This window comes from Pogona vitticeps, chromosome 2 (genome assembly GCF_051106095.1).
Source record: "Pogona vitticeps strain Pit_001003342236 chromosome 2, PviZW2.1, whole genome shotgun sequence".
NCBI classification, from domain to species: domain Eukaryota; kingdom Metazoa; phylum Chordata; class Lepidosauria; order Squamata; family Agamidae; genus Pogona; species Pogona vitticeps.
Genome location: NC_135784.1, coordinates 219,053,738 through 219,075,929, shown reverse-complemented (window position 1 = coordinate 219,075,929; position 22,192 = coordinate 219,053,738). Strand labels below are relative to the sequence as shown.

Genomic DNA, 22,192 nt, shown 5'->3' with positions numbered 1-22,192 from the left:
TTCTGCCTACCCTGGATTCAGATGTTGTGGACACATACCCTCCTCCTCCCTCTGAGGACTTCATGTCCTATACTCAACTCATACGTCTCACTGCCAAGGTCATGAACCTAGAGGTAGACCAACCACTCTCTGTGGAGTCTGACAAAGTTTGTTTGTTTGTTTGTTTGTTTGTTTGTTTATTTATTTATTTATTTATTTATACCCCGCCTATCTGGTCATTTCGACCACTCTAGGCGGCTTACAACATAAAGCATAACAAGTTCAAGAAAAATGTATAACAAATTAATTAATTAAATGATTCTGTAAGATGGGAAAAATACAAAATAAATCAAATAAAGAGGGGGGGGAAAGGAAAGAGGACAGGAATTAACTGGAAGGGAAGGCCTGCCTATACACCCACGTTTTTAGTTGGTTCTTAAAAGTACCCAGCGAGGGTGCAGCGCGAATCTCCGGAGGTAGGTTATTCCAGAGGTGAGGAGCCACCGCCGAGAAGGCCTGGTTTCTAGTTCTTTCCTTCCGGGCCTCCCTCGGCGTCAGGCTCCTCAGCCTCACCTCCTGGCTCGCGCGGGTGACACGGGTAGAACTAGTTGGGAGTAAGCGTTCCGCCAAGTATCGAGGTCCTAAGGCATCAATCAGCACCAGACACCACTACTCCACCTCAGGTTCATTCCATCTTTTAAAAAGATTATTTTAATAAAATAATCATGGGACAAGTTTTCCTCCATTCCGCAAATCTCTAAGAGGGTCGAAAACCTATACAAAATGCACAGAACTGCTACCACATTCCTGTCCAAGCATCCTTATCCAGTTTGGTGATTTTGGATGCAATGCAACAGAGATCACGAAACCGCTGCAACTCTATTCCTACCGTGTTTCCTGAAAATAAGACAGGGTCTTATATTACTTTTTGCTCCAAAAATGCATTAGGACTTATCTTCAGGGGATGTTTTATTGTTTTCATGTACAACAATCTACATTTATTCAAATACGGTCATGTCATCTTCTTCTGGTTGCTGCACAATGGTGGAGGGCAGGGTTTCACTTAACTAGGGCTTATTTTGGGGGTAGGGCTTATATTATGAGCAACCTGAAAAACCATACTAGGGCTTATTTTCAGGTTAGGTTTTATTTTTGGGAAAACAGGGTAATAGCCATGAGAGCTGTAAACTTGACATCATCGGATAATGCATTTATTCTCTTGCCTCTTTTGTGCTTCGAGTGGCCAATTACCAGACAGCAATGGGAGCCTATCACAGTCATTTATGGAACAAAGCCCTCCCCATCCTTCAGGCTGCTCCTGAAGTCCAATGCCCCTAGGCCTTAACCTCCACCAACCTCTTGCATTTTAAGTTCAGAATTTAGAAGCCTCAGGTCTGGATCTTACCTTTCAAAATCTTTCCTGTTGTATTTCCTGAATTTTCAACATTTATTTTGGAGAAATTGTTTTGTTTTTAATGGCAAGAAGTTTCATGTGGCAAGGTACTTTGAGTGGTGGGAGGATGGTTTGGCAAAAATAAAGATCAGTCCTGCTTCTGCCATTCCCTGCTGGGAGAGCTCCAGCCCAGTGATCAAACAATGGATGTTCTGATCAATATACAGTATTAAAAAATTCTGGCTTTTTTTCCTGAGCTTGAACATCTGGCACCATTTATTGAAGGTTTCTAAGGTGACATTTTGAATGAGAGGTGGACATGAAATTGTGGAGACTTGGTCGTTTAGGAGCTAAAAAAAACTTGGAGCTGTCAACTGAATATGGAGTTACCAGTTATTTCATGATAACATCCCCAATTCTTGTTGTTCTACATTGGTCGGGTGGTTCTGTTTTCCTCTGTCCATTACCCTTTGTTTTCTTTCTGTCTCCCTGTTTCATCCTCCCTTCAAGCATTTGAAGAGTTCACAACATCACTTCTGAAACAGGAGATGGTCAACATGCCTCGTGGAATATACCATTCTTCACTCAGAGGAAGTGCTATCCGGTCAGACCAAGGGAAGACTGTGTCAGGGGTTCCAAACTTTATGCTAAAGATGTATGAGAGGAACAAGCAACCAGGGCTGAAGCCTGGCCTTGCAGGTAAGATTCCTTTGGCAATGGCCACATGTAAGAGCCTTAAGTAGCAGAAAATCCTGAGAGAGCCGAATGGCAAATTTGTTTTATTTTATTATTGTGTTTGCTGCCTATAAATCAAGAAGCAAAGCAAAGCATGCTGCTTATAAACTGCCCCATAGCATTTAAACACTCTCTAGGCAGTTTACAACTTAATTAGGCAGGCTACATATTGCCCTGCCCCCGCAAGCTGGGTACTCAATTTACTGACCTCAGAAGGATGGAAGGCTGAGTGAATCGTGAGCTGGTTGCTATGATTGAACCTGGGTCATGAGTAGAATTTTGGCAGTAGTACTGCATTTTAGCCACTGTGCCACAAAGCTCCTCTATAACAAGTTTTTTTCAGGGCAGTTCACAAAAATCAAAATTTTAAAAACTACAGTACTATTGGCGACACAATACAGCAGCAATTCTGAAGTAAGAAAAACAACAAAATAAGTTTTTATTATACTTGTGTCTCTTCTTTCCTTTAATGACCATTCTAGAGTATTCTCCTGATGCTGGAGATGAAACCAATAAACTAATGCAACATGACCCTTCCTGGGAGGGGCATTTCATAATCAACATGTCACCATTTATTTTTTTTTTAAAAAAAACAATTTTGTGGTGAAACATAATGCAATGAAACAAAGAGGACAGTAAGTTTGGGCCCACATGGTGATGGCGGGGGAACACTAGCAACCTCATTGAGATCAGAAAGTACAAGCAGCGTAAGTCATCCAATAATACTAACCATAGTGGCAACCCTAACCCTTAATACACTGTAATTCTTAGTCAGATGTGAACACTCCAACTCACTCCCTGCAAGGGTTTGCTTTTTTGTTCTCATGTACGAAGGTTGTGTTACTAAAGTTTATAAAGAGAATATGAAACTTTTAATCAGCTGTTCGTTTTTCTTTCTGCTTCTGTTCAGCACTTAATGCATTCCCAAATGGCTGTCAAATCTAAATCCTGGTTTTCTCAACTTTCACTTTCTCTGCTTTTCCCATAATGTTAACAAATGTCCTTTTCAAATGATCAATTATCTTAATTCATGTATATACATTATTTTTCTTTAGCTGGCATGTTGCTGAGTTATGATCTTCCAGTCCATGTGGGTAAGGATGGTAAACCTATCAGTCGATTTCTAGCCAGCAGGGGGCGCAATTTCCACCAGATGTTAACGGCTCTCCTCCATGAGGTAAATGCTGCTGTTTTTGTTCCACTTACACAGCCATTCGGTGCCCTTTTGTCTCCCCAACTTGAGTTTACATTTGCTTATCTTAATTAGGAAATGGTAGCTGCAAGAAGTTGTAATTCACTCTTAATTAAGTAAACTTGCTGCAAGGAACAATTAAGGGGACTGGAACATATAAATACATCTAATAAAATGCTTGCCGCAACAAAATGCTTTCTCTGAAGATGGTTGCAGTAAATCAAAGCTGACATTTCCCCCTTCAATTCTGTTTAATAGTTCTGCCTAATCTGGTTATAGTGCTGTCAGATTTTGACTTGTCAGAAAAACAATTAGAGGAATGCAACCTGGGGAGTGACCTCTACCCCCTTGTTACTGTAATAATAACATGGCATATCTCTTAATTGTTCTCAGCACCCTGGGAATCTTAGGTTGATGTAGCTGATTGTGGTATATAAAAATTTTGTAAACTGAAGCTTTAACCTCCTGTGTGAAAATGTGGTTTGGGGTAGGGGCAAGGGCAGGAGAAAGAAGAAAAGTATAGGAAATGAAAATCCAATTAATCATTCTGGAATACCTACAAGGCCTTGTTATCAAATATTTTCATTAAATAAAGCATTGTATAGGTATTACAGCAAGTGATCTTCAGAAATTGCAAACAGTAGGAATAAAGTCAGGAGGAGAATTTATGAGAGTAAATTTAAATGGCTTTTCTCCATAGGTGCATCAAATAGGATTGCTGAGCATTATGGGCAGTTCTGTCTGTCTCTGGAGGGGAAGGTTCTATTCATGTCCTGTAGCTAAAAGCGATAAAAAACCATTTTTGTCTCCTGGCACTGTATAACAGCTTTGATGGGAAAGTAGGAAAATTTTAGAATGCCACAGAGGGTGTGTGTGAATATTTCTGGAAGGAGTCGCTGAAAGAGGTACTTACTAAAACTGCCTTCAAGCAACTAGGACAGTTGGGATGGTGCTTCACTTCATTCTTCTTGTGATTCTCATCTGCCTTTATTCATGTAATATAATGCACTGAAGGGCAGGTTAAGACAAAAGTACCAAAGATAGATTTAGATCATATGCAACCATAAACTCAGCCTTGTTGAAGAGAGCAGACATTTCCAAAGGAGTTATTAGGAATCCTAATGAATGTATTAGAAGGCCTTTGGCTTCTGCATCACTGAGGTGGGACTTGAGCATTGCTTATTTTGGAATTGCATGTTAATAGAGGGTGACAAGCGGCCTCTGGAAATAGTAGCCATAAGTCTCAGTTATCTCCTGCCTGCCCATAATGTCTAGCGATATGTCATAATTAAATTGTGACTTTTACCACCACTGTGTCATTGGTTCAGGAGGGCATTGAAGCTTTGAGTCTGTTGGGCAAAAGAGAAAGAGACATGAGAATGTCAGTGCCCTATCATTTCCACGACTTCTTAATTCAGAAATGGGGATATGACTGTTCCAGCTCATAGATTATTCACCTGTATGTCTAATTGAACATCCATGCTTCTTATTAGGAGGAGACAAGGGGTGAAAATAGGCTGAATATCTGTGATTGTCCTATCCTAGCTTGAAAATTCACTTCCAACTTGTGGAAGTCCCCTTTGACTCAAGGATTGGGATAAATCGAAAGGGGATGGCCCACTTAGATATGCTTGGGGTGTTGCAGCTGGCCATGACCTCAAGGCATCTTGGCCTGCAACCCCAAGGACCTCTCAGGCAAAACTAATTCATAATCAGAGTATTGCATTCAGTCAAGTGTAATCAATTTCATATTTTTTCTCCTGAAATTCTTTATTAATGCTCTTAGCATCTGTGAAATCTTTACAGTCTCTCTCCTGACTTAGGAGGATTTTTGGTTGGGGTTTAAATTAAATTGGTTTAAATTTAAATTTGGTGAGGTTTTTTTTAACAGAATTGCTATCTCCCTAAGAATGAAGGAAATGTTCATTTTTCAACTTTGAAAAAGTAACATGTCTGTCTTTATTGCACTTCATAACCTCAATACTTTTTGTTTTGTTTGCTGCTACATTTTCTTTCTTTCTTTCATTTTGGTTTGGCAGAGATCCAGAAAATGCACGTACATTTTTGTGTTAACCTGGAGATGGGGTCCAGGAACTGTGAAAATAATGAGAGAAAAGTATGTCTTTCAAATGACTTCTTAAACTTTGAAAGTCAAGTTCATATAAGTACAGTGGTGCCTTGCTTAACGACGATAATCCGTTCCAGGAAAATTGCCATTAAGCGAAAACATCGTAAAGCGAAATAAAAAACCCCATTGAAACTCATTGAAACCCGTTCAGTGCGTTCCAGTGGGGTAAAAACTCACCGTCCAGTGAAGATCCTCCATACGGCGGCCATTTTCGCTGCCTGTATAGCGAGGAATCCGTCCCTAAACACAGTGGGGAGCCATTTTAATTACCAGGCAGCCATTTTGAAACCACCAATCAGCTGTTAGGAAAACATCATTTTGTGAAGAATCAGTTCCCGAAGCAGGGAACCAATCATCGCAAAGCAAAATCCCCCCATTTAGACCATTGTTTAGATTGTCGTAAAGTGGATTCGTCGTAATGCAGGGCAATCGTAAAGTGGGGCACCACTGTATATTGTGTAGGATAATTTTTATATAACAACAACAATTTATTGTCATTGAACATATATACACCGTATAGTAAGAGAGTAACAGCATTTCCAATACTCCTAATGTAAAACAAGACATTAAGTGGCAGTTTGAAATGGCAGCTTCATGCTTAGGTAGCTGACTAACGTTTCTTTGGCAAGAATGGTGCAAGGAAATATCTGAAAACTGAATGTGTAATGTTTAATTTGCTGCTTTTTGGTTGCCAGTACCAGGTTCAGGGACAATCAAAACCAGAGTTTAAAAATAGCAAATCTATTTGTAACATCCTTAAAAGACTATATTAGAGCTAAGAACAATAAGATTTTTTTTTTAAAAAAAAGCCACTTTGAGAAATGGAAAATACAAAACTGGAAAACACAAGTAGTACTAAAAGTCCAATCATAACCGTAATGTATAACAATCCATTTTTTTAAAAAAAAGCACACACATGTAGCTAGTTACTGTGGAAGGGCTTGCCTGCTTGAGGAAGGACAGTATTTATTTTATTATTATTTTATTTTTATTTATTATTGTATTTATTTATTGTATTTATACCCCGCCTATCTAGTCATTTCGACCACTCTAGGCGGCAGTAAATATGGAGCCAGTCCGGCCTCCTGTGGGAGGGAGTTCCAAAGTCTAGGAATAGCAACCGAGAGCCCCCTCCTGTGTCTCCATCAGACACACCTGTGAAGGTGGCGGGACCAGGAGAAAGGCCATTCCTGATTATCTTAACACTCGAGCTGGCTCATAATGAAAGATACAGTCTTTAAAACAGCTTCTACCGAGGCTGTTTAGAACTTTATAGATTAAAACCAGCACTTTGAATTGTGCCTGGAAACTGATTGGCAGCCAGTGGAGCAGCTGTAACAGGGGGTTATGTGATCCCTGTAACCAGCCCCAGTGAGCAATCTGGCTGCTGTATTTTGGACTTGCTGAAATTTCCTGACACTTTCCAAGGGCAGCCCCACATAGAGCACATTACAGTCACCCAGGCAGGAAGTAACCAAAGGCATATATCACAGTGGCCAGATCAAATCTCTCAAGAAACAGATGTAGCTAGTGCACTAGTTTTAATTGTGCAAATGCACTCCTGGCCACTACTGAAACCTGGGCATCCAGGCTCAGAGGTGAATCTAGGAATACACCCAAACTGCACACATGTTTCTTCAATGGGAGTGTAATCCCATCCAGTACCGTCTGTATCCCTATTCCTTGATCTGCTTTTGGACTGACCAGGAACACCTCTATCTTGTCTGGATTAAGTTTCAATGTATTCACCTGTATCTAGTTTATTATTGATACCAATCACTGATCTAGAGCCAAAGCTTACTTGGAATTAAGTGGCAAGAGTTGGTTGACATCCTTATTGGGAACATTTGCATACCAGCAGTGGATTTTGGGAGAGTGGGGAAGAGCTCACCATGAGTGACAAATCAGAGGGGTGTGGTGTCATTGAACCAAGCTAGCAGCCTGGGAACTACTTCATTGGGAGCATTTGTATACCAGCAGAGGATTCTGGGAGAGTGGGGAAGTGCTCACTGTAAACAACAAAGCAGAGGGACTTGGTCTCATTGGATCAAGCATGAATATTACCTGCAAACATCTAAATTGGGGCTACAAAAGAATGCATATTTACAGTACACTTAGAGTATCTGTTGGGACTAGAAAAGAATATCTATTTGGAGCAGCACAACCCTGAAAAGCATGGAGAATGAGGCTAGCACTGTGGTAACTTGCAAGCTGTGTGCTATATTTGTATTCCTGCCTGAGGAAAACTCAGTTATACCTGCACCTAATGCAAACTCATCACATTACTGGAGGAGAAATTGGAGGGTCTAGTGGAAACTCGTCAGAGGGAGATCCAACCTGGAAATAAGGAGGAATTTCCTGATGGTGAGAACCATTAAGCAGTGGAAGTTCTTGCCTCCCGATGTTGTGGGTGCCCCATCGCTGGAGGTTTTCAAGAAAAGATTGGACAGCCATCTGTTCGGGATGGTATGAGGTCTCCTGCCTTGGGCAGGGGGTTGGACTAGACTATCTCCAAGGTCCCTTCCAATCCTATGACAATTCTCTGACATGGAACCCCCCAAAAATCCTGCTAATCTCTCCTAGCAGTTTCATGTAGATGTTAAATAACATAGGAGACAAAATAGAACCATGAAGGACCTCACAGGTCAGTGGCTAGGGCATCCAAAAGGAATCTCCCAGTACCACCTTCTAAGTTCTCTTCTCTAGGAAGTACTGGAGCCATCGCAAAACAGTCCCATTGAAGAAAGATGGGTCAGGAGGATACTGTGGTTGATAGTATCAAAAGCCATTGAGAGATGCAGCAAAATCAACAGGGACACAGATCCCCTATTCAGTTCCCAGTGTAGGTCATCTACCATGGCAACCAAAGCCATCTCTGTCCCATAACCAGTCCTGAAGCCAGATTAAAATGGATCTAGATAATGTGTCTCCCCCAAAAACCTCTGGAATTGAGAGGCCACAACCCACTCTAGCACCTTCTCTAAAAATGATATACTATATATTGGTCAGTGATTATTCAGTTTTGTGGTGTCCAAAGAGGTTTTTTTTAAACAGTGTCTTACTGTTGCCTCTTTTAAGCATTATTGGGTCATACCCTGTTGCAAGGATGCATTCATCACTTCTCCTACTCAATCGACCAGTCCCTTTTATGAGCTAGGAAGGGCAAGGATCCAGCAGATATATGGTAGCGCCACCTCCCCAAGGGTCCTGCAGAAACTGAAAATCCTCCATTAACAGTTTCATTCACAGGACCTGGAACAACTACAACATCCAAGTCAGAGCAGATCTGAGCAATTTTGCCTGCAAAGTATTATGCAAATTGCCTTAGTCTGACCTGCACCTCTGCAAAGTTCTAATGAATCAAATCGCACCGGATAATGTCTGTCCATGACAATGGAACTCTGAGTATTCCAGGTGTATAACAGTAAAGAGGTTTCTCTCTCTCTCTCTCTCATACATACATACATGAATATGTATATGTGTGACTTTTTGATTGGTTGTATTTTCATTCCTTTTCTTTGTAATTATTTTCTCTGTTTTGTTTAGGGAAGAAAGTTGGGGAAATGCCTTATTCCAAGAGAATATGGATAGATAAAACCTATGCTGAAATTGGGCTCAGTTACAGTACCTGTTTGCTCTCTGACAATAATTATTCTTGTTCTGCTTGCTTTTGTTGGTCTGGTATTTTGAAGCAATATTTTGAATTCCAGACCAATTAAAAAAATACTTTGAAATATAAATATAATACGACATTTCTAGGAATGTGAAAATGTTTAATGTCAGAAACACTTAATTTGAAACATATTTGGTATTTGAATTATAATTCCCTCATGCCCATTATCATATGCCTATAGAATGTTAAACATTCCTGAAAAGAAAACTTGGCTTAGCTTTTGGAATGATGTACCTACCTTGCAAAAGAAGAAGCCATATTTATATGGATTATGACAGAAATCCAAACATGGAAAGAAACAGGTCGATTAAAATGCTGAAGCAGCGTTTAATTTTGTTATATAAAAATCTGCTTGAAAGAGTGTGTTTATGATTAGTAAGTGTAAAGTATTTTTAAATATCATACAGTCCAGCACAGCACTAGTCATATACTGCTTATGTTATAAGAACTTTTTTGGATGAAAAATCCCATGTTCTCTCAGCCAACCTATTTAGCATCTTAGAAAATAACTTTTCCAAACTCTGCATTGAGAAAGCTTTGGAGATACCAGTTGTTACCATCTTCAAAACTGTTGAGGTGAGGCCCCTGTCATTGGGCAGAGTGAGGCAGTTGCTGCAGATGGAAGACGGATGGGAAGAGAAAAGGAATGAATTGAAGAGAGTGATTAAGTGATTTAAGTCCACTGAATAAGTTTGTCTGCTGAGTTTAGTACTTGATTTTTTGTTTGGACTAAAGTGTAACATAAATCTACAAACTAGAGTTTTGTGTAACAGTTATTTTTTTGGACTACAACTATCACAACTCCTCACAAATTTCCCACTGGCAGATTCTAGGAGTTGCAGCCAAAGGCCTGAACCTAACTCATAGTCCCAACTATGGAGTTTATTCAAGTGTTGGCTTACACTATAACAATCTTTGGGTCTGCTATGGTTGGGGCTAGTCCAGATTAGTTCTGAGGGACGGTATCTCATATGAAACTATTTTACATTCTGTAGGTAGTTTTGGCCACTAATTGGTTGTTGAAGAGGGTTATAGTAAGAGTAGTTGTGCATTTTCTTTTATCATGCCTAGAGATGGGGGACATTCATATTTATTTACAAATATGAATATCCCAGTCCCAGCTGCAACTAATGCGGGTCCAGCCCCCAGAACTGGCTCACCCACTCATGCACCACAGCGTCCCGCTCTTCCTGCCAACTGTGGAAGTAGCTATTTTGTCTCCTTGCTCAGCTGGACATGGTTTCAATACAATACTCTGAGGTTGTGTATTGTTCAAGTTCCTATAGTTGTTCAAGAGTGACTGTATAGCTCATCTTTTAACTCTTCTGGAAGTACTTGCATGCTGTTTTATCGTTGGAGAACAGGACATGACAGAATGCCTTTGGACATTCCAATAGCAGAAGATCTTGTGGAGAACTAGTTAGATTAGTGATGTCTATAAAGGCTCTTAAAGAAATATAAAAAACTCCTCTAGTATTAGCCATTGCTGTTTGTACTTGGTTGGTCCACGGTTATCTTCCATTTTTCCAATAACGTCTTCATTGACATGGTAACTTGAATTACCAGAGATCCTGATGCTTGAAATTCACACATTTGATCTGAAGTAAAGTTCATTAAATTTCTGTATTTACTTTGAAGTACTGATCTAGGATACTACTCATTTTAGAGTGTTAATAATAGAGCTTTACAAGAGGAGCAAAGTTTAGCATGTGCAGTGTTCTTTGTCATTATACCAGTGGCACAAATGAAGTCTTATGAACCTAGTGCCTCCTGCTTCCTTGTGGGCAGTTTTGAACATAGTGCTAAGACGTGGCTAGGGACTTTCCCAGATTTTATTTGTTAACTGGGAGGCTATCCACACTGGCATATAGAACAGTATATGGATCTTTTTTGTCAGATGACAGTGTCCATACATTTTTCTGTTTAGATTGATCCATCCTGCCCCTTTGAGAGCAGTTGTACAGTGGGGTCTTGACTTGAGAACTTAATCCGTATTGGAAGGCGGTTCTCAAGTCAAAAAGTCTGTAAGTCAAGTCTCCATTGACCTACAGTGCATTGAAAACTGATTAATCCCGTAACAGGCCGTTTTTGTTCCATTTTGGTTTTTTTCTGGTCTGTAAGTCAAATCTCAGTCTGCAAGTCAAACCTAAATTTTGTGGCCAGAGAAGTCTGTAACTCAAAAAGTCTGTAAGTCAAGCCGTCTGTAAGTCAAAGGTCCACTGTACTACTTTCTGGCACATTGGTAGGGCACATATTCTTTTTGGTATAATTCAACCCAGTCATCATTAGTTCATTTTGTAGCTTGTGCAGACAGTTAGCCTGCACCCAAATGCCACTGTATGTGGTATTATTTTATTTTTTTATTTTATTTTATTTATATCCCGCCTATCTGGTCGTGTGAGGACCACTCTAGGCGGCTAACAACATAAGAATAAAACAATAAAATACATATAACCATATTACTTAACAAAAAAGAAAAAATTATTAAACAAGATAGGAAAGCTATAGGGTAGGGAAAGATCGTCAGGAGTTATCTGTTGGGAAGGCCTGCCTAAACATCCATGTTTTTAATTGTTTCTTAAAAATACCCAGCGAGGAGATAACCCTGTGATGTATTAGCTGGGTGGTGACATTAAAAGGGAGGGTGGAGAAACTCCCTTCTCTATTATCTTTTTTTTTAAAAAAAAAATTCCCTAACTGATGCAGCAAATGTCTAATACCATGTTAGGTTGATCCCTTGCCAGTTCATTTGGTCACTTATTTTATTTAATAACAACAGCAACAAAAGGAAATTCACCCCAGTCCCATGAATGATGGCTGCAAGAAAAGGATGGGAAGGGGCTATGTTGACTTAATGGGCTTGGCCTCCACAAAGCAGGCAGCTCCAGCAAAGGTCGAGGCTGAAGAGAAGGGGGGGTACTTCCCTTATGTTTCCCCAACCTTCACCCCAGTGTTTTGTCTCATATTGCAGTTGCCCTTAAGTGCTTTTGTTGCTGCCTCCTTACTCACGAGTAACCCAGGTAAACTTACTCATGGGTAAACCTTGCTCTGTGTAGACCTATAGCATGGGAGAAGAGTACCTGTAGCACAGTCTCCAGTGTGGATATCAGGATCATTCTAGTGAGAGTTAAAAAGGATCACACTACGTAAATATAAGAACTTTTAAGCATGGGCCAAATTTCCCACTGTGCACAGGTAAGCATAGTTTAGTGTTACAGGAATGAGTCACAGTGAGCCTCAAACTTCAGGATTTCTCCTGACTTCTTTAGCACAGCCATCAGCAAGGGTCTTGAAGCTTTTTTTTTTAATCCACAGTCTGCCATGTTATCTGAAGCCAGACAGATTGTGGTTAGTCTAAATTATAGTTAATCAAACAAATGCCATAGATTATGAAACTGGCTTGTTTCGATTAACCATACTTAAAATTGCCTGTATTTAGGAGTTGGGTGACCTGTCAAGCTGTGGTTAGTCTAAAATAGGAATAAAGTTTTCAATTTCCTCATGGTTGCACTAAGGCTCCTTATGGCTCACTGAGGATTGTACTTATACACCTTGGCTTAGCATTATAAGAAACAAGCAGTGTAGTGTCTGTTCTTATCAGCATAATAAGAATGAGTCTCATGTTCATGGCCTTCCCACTCCTTTGTATGACAAGCAGGGGATAATCTAAAATGGAAGCAAAAGCTCTCAGACCTCTCCTCATTCTCATGGTAGCAGAGGCAGAAGTAATATTTGAAGGATGAGACACACACCTTGGGAATGCTCCTGGTCTGATCTTCTGTCTGAGTATTCATGGTGGAGCCTTTCCAAGCTTTAGTTCGTGGGTGATCATGGAACAAGGGAAGGCAATTAGCCTTCAGAGAAAGTACAAAGAAGAGTCAACAACAGATGTCCAAGCCAGCGGAGCCTCAAGCAACGCCTTGAGAACTCTTTTTATTAACTTAGCACAATTACATAGAATGTTGTGAGAATTCAGATAGGATACTAGTTACCTAGTCACCACTAGGATTGGCCAGAGAAACTCTGATCTAAGCAAAAGGGCAGAATGAGGAGTTACCCTGCCCGCTGGGAGCCACCACTCCTGCCAGGAGTGTGTGCACGTCACTGAAACAGAAAGCAGATATTCTTTAGGCAGAATTTTCCCACATTAGTTGGTCTGCCAGCTGTACCCTTTCTATGGAGAATGTGGATCTCATTACAGTGGCATGCACCTTGGCCACTTCTTCTGTCATGTGCTGTATGTAGGGCTTCTCTTGAAGACTATTTAGAAACTGAAGGTGGTGCAACATGTTGTGGCCAGATTGTTTTCTGATACATGCTTTCTGTTATCTTTTTAAACCCTCCCACATCAGTTGTCCTAGCCTCTAGTTTGTTGCTGGGTCCTGTACAAGTTACTGATTCTTACCAATTAGAATTGAGAGCTTAAGGAGCTGAACTTGATAGTAGGTTGCAACAGAGGTGAGTAACAGCTGAGGGTCTATTAGGGAATATACCTATTCCATTTTAATAACGTTGCTTTCAAAACCAAATGTACCCAGAGGCCACTTCTGATTTTGGAAGAAAGTTTATTTTGGACCTAATACAGGGTTTGAAGGCTGTGTCCTCGCGCCAACCATGTTTGGGATCTTTGCTGTCATGCTGAAGCAGGCCTTTGGAATTGCAACAGAAGGTGTCTATCTCTGGACTAGATCAGATGGAAAGCTCTTTGATCTCTCTAGATTGAGAGCAAAGACCAAAGTCTAACTGAAATGCATGCGGGACTTCCTGTTCACCAGTGATGCAGCCATTGTTGCCCACTCTGCTGAAGACCTCCAACAACACATGAATCATTTTAGCAAGGCCTGCCAAGACTTTGGACTAACAATCAGCCTGAAGAAAACACAAGTCATGGGCCAGGGTGTGGACTCACCTCCCTCTATTACTATCTCCACACAAGAATTGGAGGTTGTTCATGAGTTTGTGTACCTTGGCTCAACAATCTCTGACACTCTCTCCCTAGATGTCGAGCTGGATAAACGCATTGGGAAAGCAGCTACCATGTTCTCTAGACTCACAAAAAGAGTATGGCTTAATACGAAGTTGACGGCATACACCAAAATCCAGGTCTATAGAGCCTGTGTCCTGAGCACACTCCTGTACTGCAGCGAGTCCTGGACCCTCTGTGCACGGCAGGAGAGGAAGCTGAACACATTCCATATGTGTTGCCTCTGACGCATTTTTGGCATCACCTGGCAGGACAAAGTTCCAAATAGAGTAGTCCTAGAACAAGCTGGAATTTTTAGCATGTATACATTACTGAAACAGCGCCGTCTACGCTGGCTTGGGCATGTCGTGAGAATGGCTGATGGTCGGATTCCAAAAGATCTCCTGTATGGAGAATTAGTGCAGGGAAGCCGCCCCCGCCCGAGGGAGACCACAGCTGCGATACAAGGATATCTGCAAGCGGGATCTGAAGGCCTTAGGAATGGACCTCAACAGATGGGAAACCTTGACATCTGAGCATTCAGCCTGGAGGCAGGCGGTGCATCATGGCCTCTCCCAATTTGAAGAGACACTTGTACAGCAGGCCGAGGCAAAGAGGCAGTCCCGAAACCAGCAAAATCAGGGAGCTGGACAGGGGACAGATTGTATTTGTCTTCATTGTGGAAGTGATGGTCACTCTCGAATTGGCCTTCTCAGCTACACTAGACGCTGTTCCAAGACCTCCATACAGAGCACATTACCATAGTCTCTCGAGACTGAAGGATGCCTACACAGGGTTTGAAAGGGAGAACAAAAGTAGCCTTCAATTTGCAAATCACAGCTTCTGTAGGTTTCTGGGCAAGAGTTGGCATACTGGATGGGGCTCAAAGGACATTGTGCAGCTCACAGAGTGCACAATTACCACCTTTGGCTTGCAGTTCTTCTTCAAAGGCTATATTATGTAAGTTCTCCTCCCCCTCCCTAAGAAAAGTTAAAGTGGTGGGGATGAGAAATAAGGGATGAGGGCTTTTGGTGCAACCCCTTGTCTATTGTCCAGTGAGTAGTAAACACATTTCTGTTCGGGGTTTAAACAAGGGACAGGTGCTTTTATTTTTTTGATGCTTTTGATACTCCTTGCTGAGTCTTCATTAGTGTTAAAATTGTTTTGATATATTTCTGCATGCTTCCTTGAAGACCTTATGGCCAAAAGGCAGTTTACAGATGTTAGAATAAACAAATAAAATTGATAGAATGGAAGATTTTGGGTTGAATGCTGAATAACTGTGGTAAAGAATGAAATTTTAGTAACAACCCAGTCAGGCATGTTTTTTGTTATTTTTTAATGGCTAGTGCAACAGAAGATGCTGTATTGAAGCTATATAGTCCTGGAAACTGCTGAGATCTAATGCCTTATTTTGAATAGGCGCCAAATGGCTGTCATGACAACTTTCAATGTTTTTAGTTGAGGCCAACAGTAAAACTAATTGGACACTGGAAACAAAAACTAGGTCCTTTGCTTGCCATATAATATTATGAGACATAACAATTTGCAGCAGTCATTTTAATTACAGTGTTTTTTTAAAGCAATGGGCTTTGAAGTTCCACTGCCAACAGAAACAATCTTGAGTAATGGCTTTCTTTTAAAGTGTTGTAATAATGACAATATTAGTAAGGAAGAAATATGAAGTTGTGCAATTTTAAATAAAACCAATTCTCTGTTTCTTCATCTTTTAAATTGAGCAGCATTTGGTCAAACCGGTCAGCACGAAAAAAAGATATGATAAATATGCATGTATGCGTTAAAGCTTTTCAGGTGTGTACATTGCTGGATTCTTAATATATGATATAAATTACATACGCACACGCGTGCGTGCGCGCGCGCGCGCACACACACACACACACACACACACACACACACACACACACACACACAGAGATTAATGTCCTTGGTCTTGTTTGAGAATGAGGAAACTGGTTTGCATAAAGAAAAAGCATGCTCAGGGAGGTTTTTGACTTAACTTTGAAGAAAAGATTCGTTCTGGTTTGAGACATTTTTGATTGTCCCCTCGTCATTCTGATCTATGCATGTTTTGTCACAAGTAAGCTACAGTACCATGTAAGTAGGTGTAGGGTGGCTGTTTGGAATGAAGATGGGGATATTAGTAGAAAATGATCACTTGTTTAGTTAAATGTTAGTGAACTCAAAACTCTAGTTCAGTTAATTTTAAATCAGAGAGGAAAAACATTTAACAATTACAACACAATCCTTTAAGCTGATGTCATATTGCCCCAGGTTTAGATTAACATAAAATCCCAGATCAGAACTCTGGCTTCTGGCTCACATTGAGAGGCTTCTTGTATACAGTAGCCTTTTCTTCATCAGACTGTTGTTTTCTCATGATAAAATGAGAGCAGAGCAAAGTGGGGCTAGTGTGCTCTCATCGGCATGTGCGGTTTCCATGTGCTTACCAAATGACTGAACAAGGCACCTTAGACACCTTACTTACATGGGAGTAAACCCTACTGAACCTACCTGTGCAGCCTTTGTCCTTGACATCGGCTAAATTCGGCAGTCATATGATGGGTTGCAAGCCTGATTTCATAACCAGTGCATGAGTAGGAGAGTATGCAGGAGGAGAGGATCTGCTACATGACTGCATTATATAAACAAATTAGAGTCTGAGCAGTGGGACTTAATTATGAGTGGATGTGTGGACACCACTTAGTGAAGCTCCATATGGCTTTTTTTTTTTTTTTTGATGGAAACCTGTGGGTTTCGGCTATGCCAAGTAGAAGCCATTCTTCACGACTGAGGCAACTCAGTTCCTCTTGTGATTATATTGAAGGAGAGTGGGACTTGTAGTCACTGAGGATTAGAGAAAATGGAGTCTGTTATGTTTCAAAGTGAAAGGAGTTGAAGACATGGGAATGTGGTAAAGGCTGAGAGGCTGTTTTTCCTAATTTACAGCCAGGCTGGTACAGAGTGAGTCCTGATAAGAGTGTAAGGTCGAAGAGGCCCAGTGCGAAGACCCAACAAATTCCCATCTAATTAGAATGGAGACAACACACCTGCGTCTCCATGAGAATTGGGAGTGGAGTGGGCAGTTACACCTCTTTGGGTTAATTGGTTTACAGCCATGAAGAAGGAGGTCCGAGGAATGTAGAAAAATGGATGATGGGTTATGTTTGGGGGAACTTTTTTCCTAAGAGAAGTTCATGATGGATTGTGTTATGCAGCTGAATGGTACAGAATGTAGCATGGTAAGAAAGAAGGAGCTGGGGTTAACCCATCTTAGTTCAGCTTTGTAGTGTTTCTTATGTTAATGGTAAGTAGTTGTTGTATTTAACTGTGGTAATCATTTGAACATGTCTTTATGCTAAGCTTAAGCAAACAAACTGTTTCCATGAAATTATATTTTCTTAATAAAAAATAATTATAAAAATCCTAACTGAGGACTAGTCTCTTGGACCAACAAGGTTTGGCTAAATCCAGAAGTGTGGAAAAGGTCATTGATTAGCTACCATAGAGAAGTCCTATTTAAAAGAGCTGTTGTCAGTTCTAAGGAATCACAAAGCCCACAAAGTACTTGTAAGGTACTGAGTAAAGTAAAATGTTCTTTAAGGATCAGGCTTGTTCAAGGCACATACACTATGCACTCCTGAGGCCTGAGGACTTACCTCAGTACCAAATGGTAGATTTGTGGCCTGTGGAACTCCCTGCCAGAATGCCATACACTCCTTAGGGAGACTTGAGCATCACACCTCTGTGTTTAAAATACAAGAGAAACACACACACAAACACACATGACTGTTAATAAAGAACCTTTAAGTAGTCCAGACCTCTCTGAAGTCCTTGTCTTCTGTGTTAGATAATTAAAAACCCCAGATAAATGAGCACAATCACCCCCTCTTTGTTTTATACTTAGGGTCTGTTTCGCATATTCTAGATTAGAACACAGTCACAAAACTGCATCATGACCTAATATTCATCCTCAGAGCTAAAAGTAATTTTGAATGAAGTTCTCAAGCATACCCTTTTACCATATAATTCCTGGCTTAGTGCTTAAATATTTCACACTAGTCCCAAAGCATTCTGATAAAAACATGGTGTAGATCAAGTTAGTTACATTTAAAAATTGATTTAACTGTGTTTCCCCCCTTTTTAAAACAAAATAAGTAGCAGTTCCCACTAATGGTGTTAAATTTATACATTATACGTTATCTAGAATTGCATTTTTTAAAGCCCCAAACACAGCTAGGCTTTCAGAACTGGTTGTGTAGTTCTTTGGATTGGTGTGTTTATGGTGATACAACAAACTCTGTGAAACTGAATAATCTAATGTAGCTTTACCAAGTCTGGTTTGCAAAAGCCATATGGTTTGTGGCACTGCTAGTATTTTTAATATGAACTTCTGATTATGTTAATTTCTTAGCAATTACAGCAGCCCGTTATTTTTGTTTTATATTTTCTCTTAACAAGTCCCTTTTTCTTGTCATGCAGGTGAACATTCAACCATCAGAGTGGCACCATTCCCTGCTGCTTCCTCAGTCCTGGGCAGGATTTATGGAGAGAACATACCACGCTATTTTGCAAGTATGAGCAGTTTGCTCTGTATGTCAGTCCATGAGATGGGTTTGTGTTTTTGTTACTTGGTCTGAATTTTCAGGAGTAATCTTTTCTTGACAGCTCAGCAGCTGCCAACTAATGAATTGTGATGTAGAGTAAGAGTTGGGTTGGAGTGAGAAACTAAGTTGCACTTTGGTCCCATTGATCCCAGTGCTCTGTTTTGAAGGGGTGGACAATGTTTTGGAGCAGATTTGGGTGGTATGAGGGTTGAGGGAAGAGGAGTGGGGGAGATGGAAGTCCAACTTGCATGCCTTCAAATGGAACCCAGTGGCTAAAATCTTGTATCAAGTCAGAGTAGAGCCATTGGATCAATGGGAATTTGGTGAGTCAGCTATTTAATTCAGTGTGCCTATTCTAGTTGTGACTCAGTGCTGGATTTCAGCCTATGTCTTGAATTAACCTATACAGGTATATAGGAATAATTATGTAGAACTTCATAGGATCCGACTTTATCCACAACTTTTATAAAGCTATTGAGTCATTGTAAAGGGAAACAATACTTTATAACTGAAAATATGGCACAGTTGTGTCTAGAAGGAGACCAGCTGAAGCCCTACCACCAGCAAGTTCAAAAAATAACTTTTTATCCCCTTTCCCATTATTTAACTAAGTTACAATTGAACACAAATAAACAAAGCGTAGAAGCAAATATTTAAATTCTTTTAAAGTTCAATTCTTTTAAAATCAGTCTTTAATGGAAGGCTACAGAAGCACAATGTGAACTGGACACACATTCTCCCATTCACAAGACTATCCGAGTTTCATTCACCAAGGATAAAAACTGCCAATGTGAACTCAACCTAAAGCTTTGACTATAATAAAAGCTCGCCAATAGAAAGCATTTTGTAATTGTAAGAGTCCATTTTAGTGTCACATGGTGTTGGTAAACATTCTACTTTAGCATGATGAATGACCTGTGTGCTTATATGGTATATACTTACTCTCATATATTTTTCCGTAACAACTTAATAATTGTTCTAAGTTGCAGAACCTCACTCAGAGTAATTCTAAGAAGTTGTCTTTCATAGAATCATAGAATAATGGAGTTAGAAAGGGCCTATAAGGCCTTCACGCCCAATCTCCTGCTCAATGTAGGAATCCAATTTAAAGTACTGTATATCTGACAAATGATTGTCTTAGTTTCTCTTGAATGCCCACAGCATTGGAGTGCTCACTACCTCCCAAAATAATTGGTTCCACTGTTGTACTGCTGTAACATTTGGGAAGTTTTTCCTGATATTCAACCAAAATTGGCTTCCTGTAACTTGAGCCCAGTTTTACATGTCCTGCATTCTGGGATCAGGATCATTGAGAACAGGTCCTTCTCTTCCTCTGTATGGCAATCTTTAAAGTATTTGGAGTGCTACCATATCTCCCCTCTGTCTTCTTTTCTCAAGACCAAGCATACCCAGTTCTTCCAGCCTTTCTGCAGAGGGCTTGGATTTCAGTTCCCTGATCATCCTTGTGTGAGGGTTCGACTTTAGGCTCCAAATTCAATTCAAAAAAATCAGCAGATCTGTGTTGTTTCAAAACAGGTGTGGGATTTATTGGAGGATTAAACAGTGAACAAGTGTCTGGAACATGATTATGAGTCCTTTGTCCTTCTGACAACTGGTCCGGAAGGGGCTTCCATTCATCAAACAAGAACGGGTTTCTATAACTGCTGTCCCATGGTCCCTGGAGATCAGTTGAGACCCAGTCCTTTGCTGCTTGCCTCTTCGCGCCTTCCAGCAAGGGCACGGTCTCCTCATCCAGATCGTCATCCCACAAGATCCATCCATTGGGGTCTCGATTCTCCCAGGGTCTTTCCTGTAGCTCCTTCTCTTCATCTCTCTCACTCTCCATTCCAACCTTTCTCTCCACTTGCTTCTTTTCCTCTCTCAATTTCCTTCTCCACTCCATCGCCTCTGTTTCCCCCCAATAAGAGGGTTTAGGGGGAATCTCTATTCTTTTCCTATAATCTGCCACCTCTTTGGCACTCTCAATCTCTCCCATAATCCATTCCAAGGATCTTGCATCCACACCCATTCCCAACCGGGCAGTAACTGGTCTTCCTTCCTCTCTACTTCCCCCGTCCCTGCTTCAAACTCAGCCCCCCTTTTACTCTCTCTTCCTGCCTTTTCTTTGTGAATTTCCCCTATTGTCACTTTCTATATGTCTTCTGTCAGCTCCTCTATCACTGTCTCCTGTGGAGGTTCCACTGAAGGTTCGAGTACGGGTTTGGAGTCCACTTCCTTATCTCTGTTGTTAAGGAGGGACAGCTCTCCAGCGAGTGGGGTATCCCTCTCGCCCTCTGTCTCACACCTTGTTGCTGTCCTTTGAACTTGTTTCAGTATGTCACATACTTCTTAAAGTGCAGTTTCCAGAACTGAATACAGTACTTAACATGAGGCCTAACCAGTGCTGAATAAAGGGGAACTAGGACTTGGATTTGGAGACTATACTTTTTAAAATGCAGCCTAAAATAGCATTTGCCTTTTTCGCAGCCACATTGCATTGTTGGCACATATTCAGTTGTGATCTACAACAATTCCAAGATCTTTCTCTTTTTCCATCTTTGGTTTAGAATCTTCCTTCTATACTTTAGTAATGCAATATACAAATATCATGATGGCCACAATTCTATTGCATGATCAGGCGTTCATCCAGAAAACCAGCCAGCATATTGTTAATGATATTAGCAATTTACTACCAAGACTTAGGTGACTTCCCTTACCTAAGCATGAATCACCATAGGATTCTGGCTAATGAGTTTCAGTGAAATCAATTTAATTAATTGATTAATTGATTGATTAATTAATTGATTAATTGATTAATATACCGTCCCTCTAGAACATTCTACTCTGGGCGGTTTACACATAATATAAAAAGTAAACTATGAAAGGATAAATTTATTAAGAATAAGACCCAAATTAACATAGGTAAACAGTGAGAAGATAGAAATGTATAACAATTTGTTATTTAGCAATGTAGTCATGTTTCGTTTTCCCAATGCCCCCAGTTTCAGTATTCAAGCTTGTGTGTCTATAGAAATATCCAAATGCCCAGGGGTTTTAAGTCCTTATTCTTGTTATATCAATGAACAGGAGTTAATAGGGTTAATGGTTTTTTCTAGGCCTTTAACATGGATGCATCTGCAGATGTAAAAATTCAGATTCTATCACTTAGCACATAGTTCTTCTTTATGGTCTCTGTGAATGTACACTAATGGGTCTTGGGTTAATCTGCACCTGTGCAGAGGAGCCTCAGAACGTTCCAGAGCTCGAGCACATGGTGGCAGGACCTCCCACATGCTGCCCTTAACCCCACCCCTGGCACCGAGTGCCTCAGTTCCTTTCTTACCGCCGCTGCAGCAGTATTTGGAGCCGTCAGTGGACCCTGAACCACCTCGGCGTTGACTGGCCTGTGAGCCCAACTACTCTGCTCGAGACTTTGATGGGAGGTGATCCTACAATCACCGGTTTTATCTTGAGCCCAACTGGTGTGTCTATTCGAGGCTATAC

The 22,192-nt window shown here is 40.6% G+C and overlaps 1 protein-coding gene across 6 annotated transcripts in view; it reads left to right on the top strand.

Moving 5' to 3' along the window:
* Positions 1-22,192, top strand: part of FOCAD (focadhesin) — a 249,024-nt gene that overhangs the window by 134,256 nt on the left and 92,576 nt on the right. For all 6 annotated transcript variants that reach the window (XR_013541436.1, XM_078384917.1, XM_020790338.3 and 3 more), the window contains 3 exons: positions 1,883-2,071; positions 3,163-3,284; positions 18,564-18,656. Coding sequence is in view for 5 of the 6 variants with exons in the window: in XM_078384917.1 (XP_078241043.1) it covers positions 1,883-2,071; positions 3,163-3,284; positions 18,564-18,656 (404 nt within the window). In the remaining variant the exon portion in view is untranslated. The remainder of the gene's footprint in view (positions 1-1,882; positions 2,072-3,162; positions 3,285-18,563; positions 18,657-22,192) is intronic.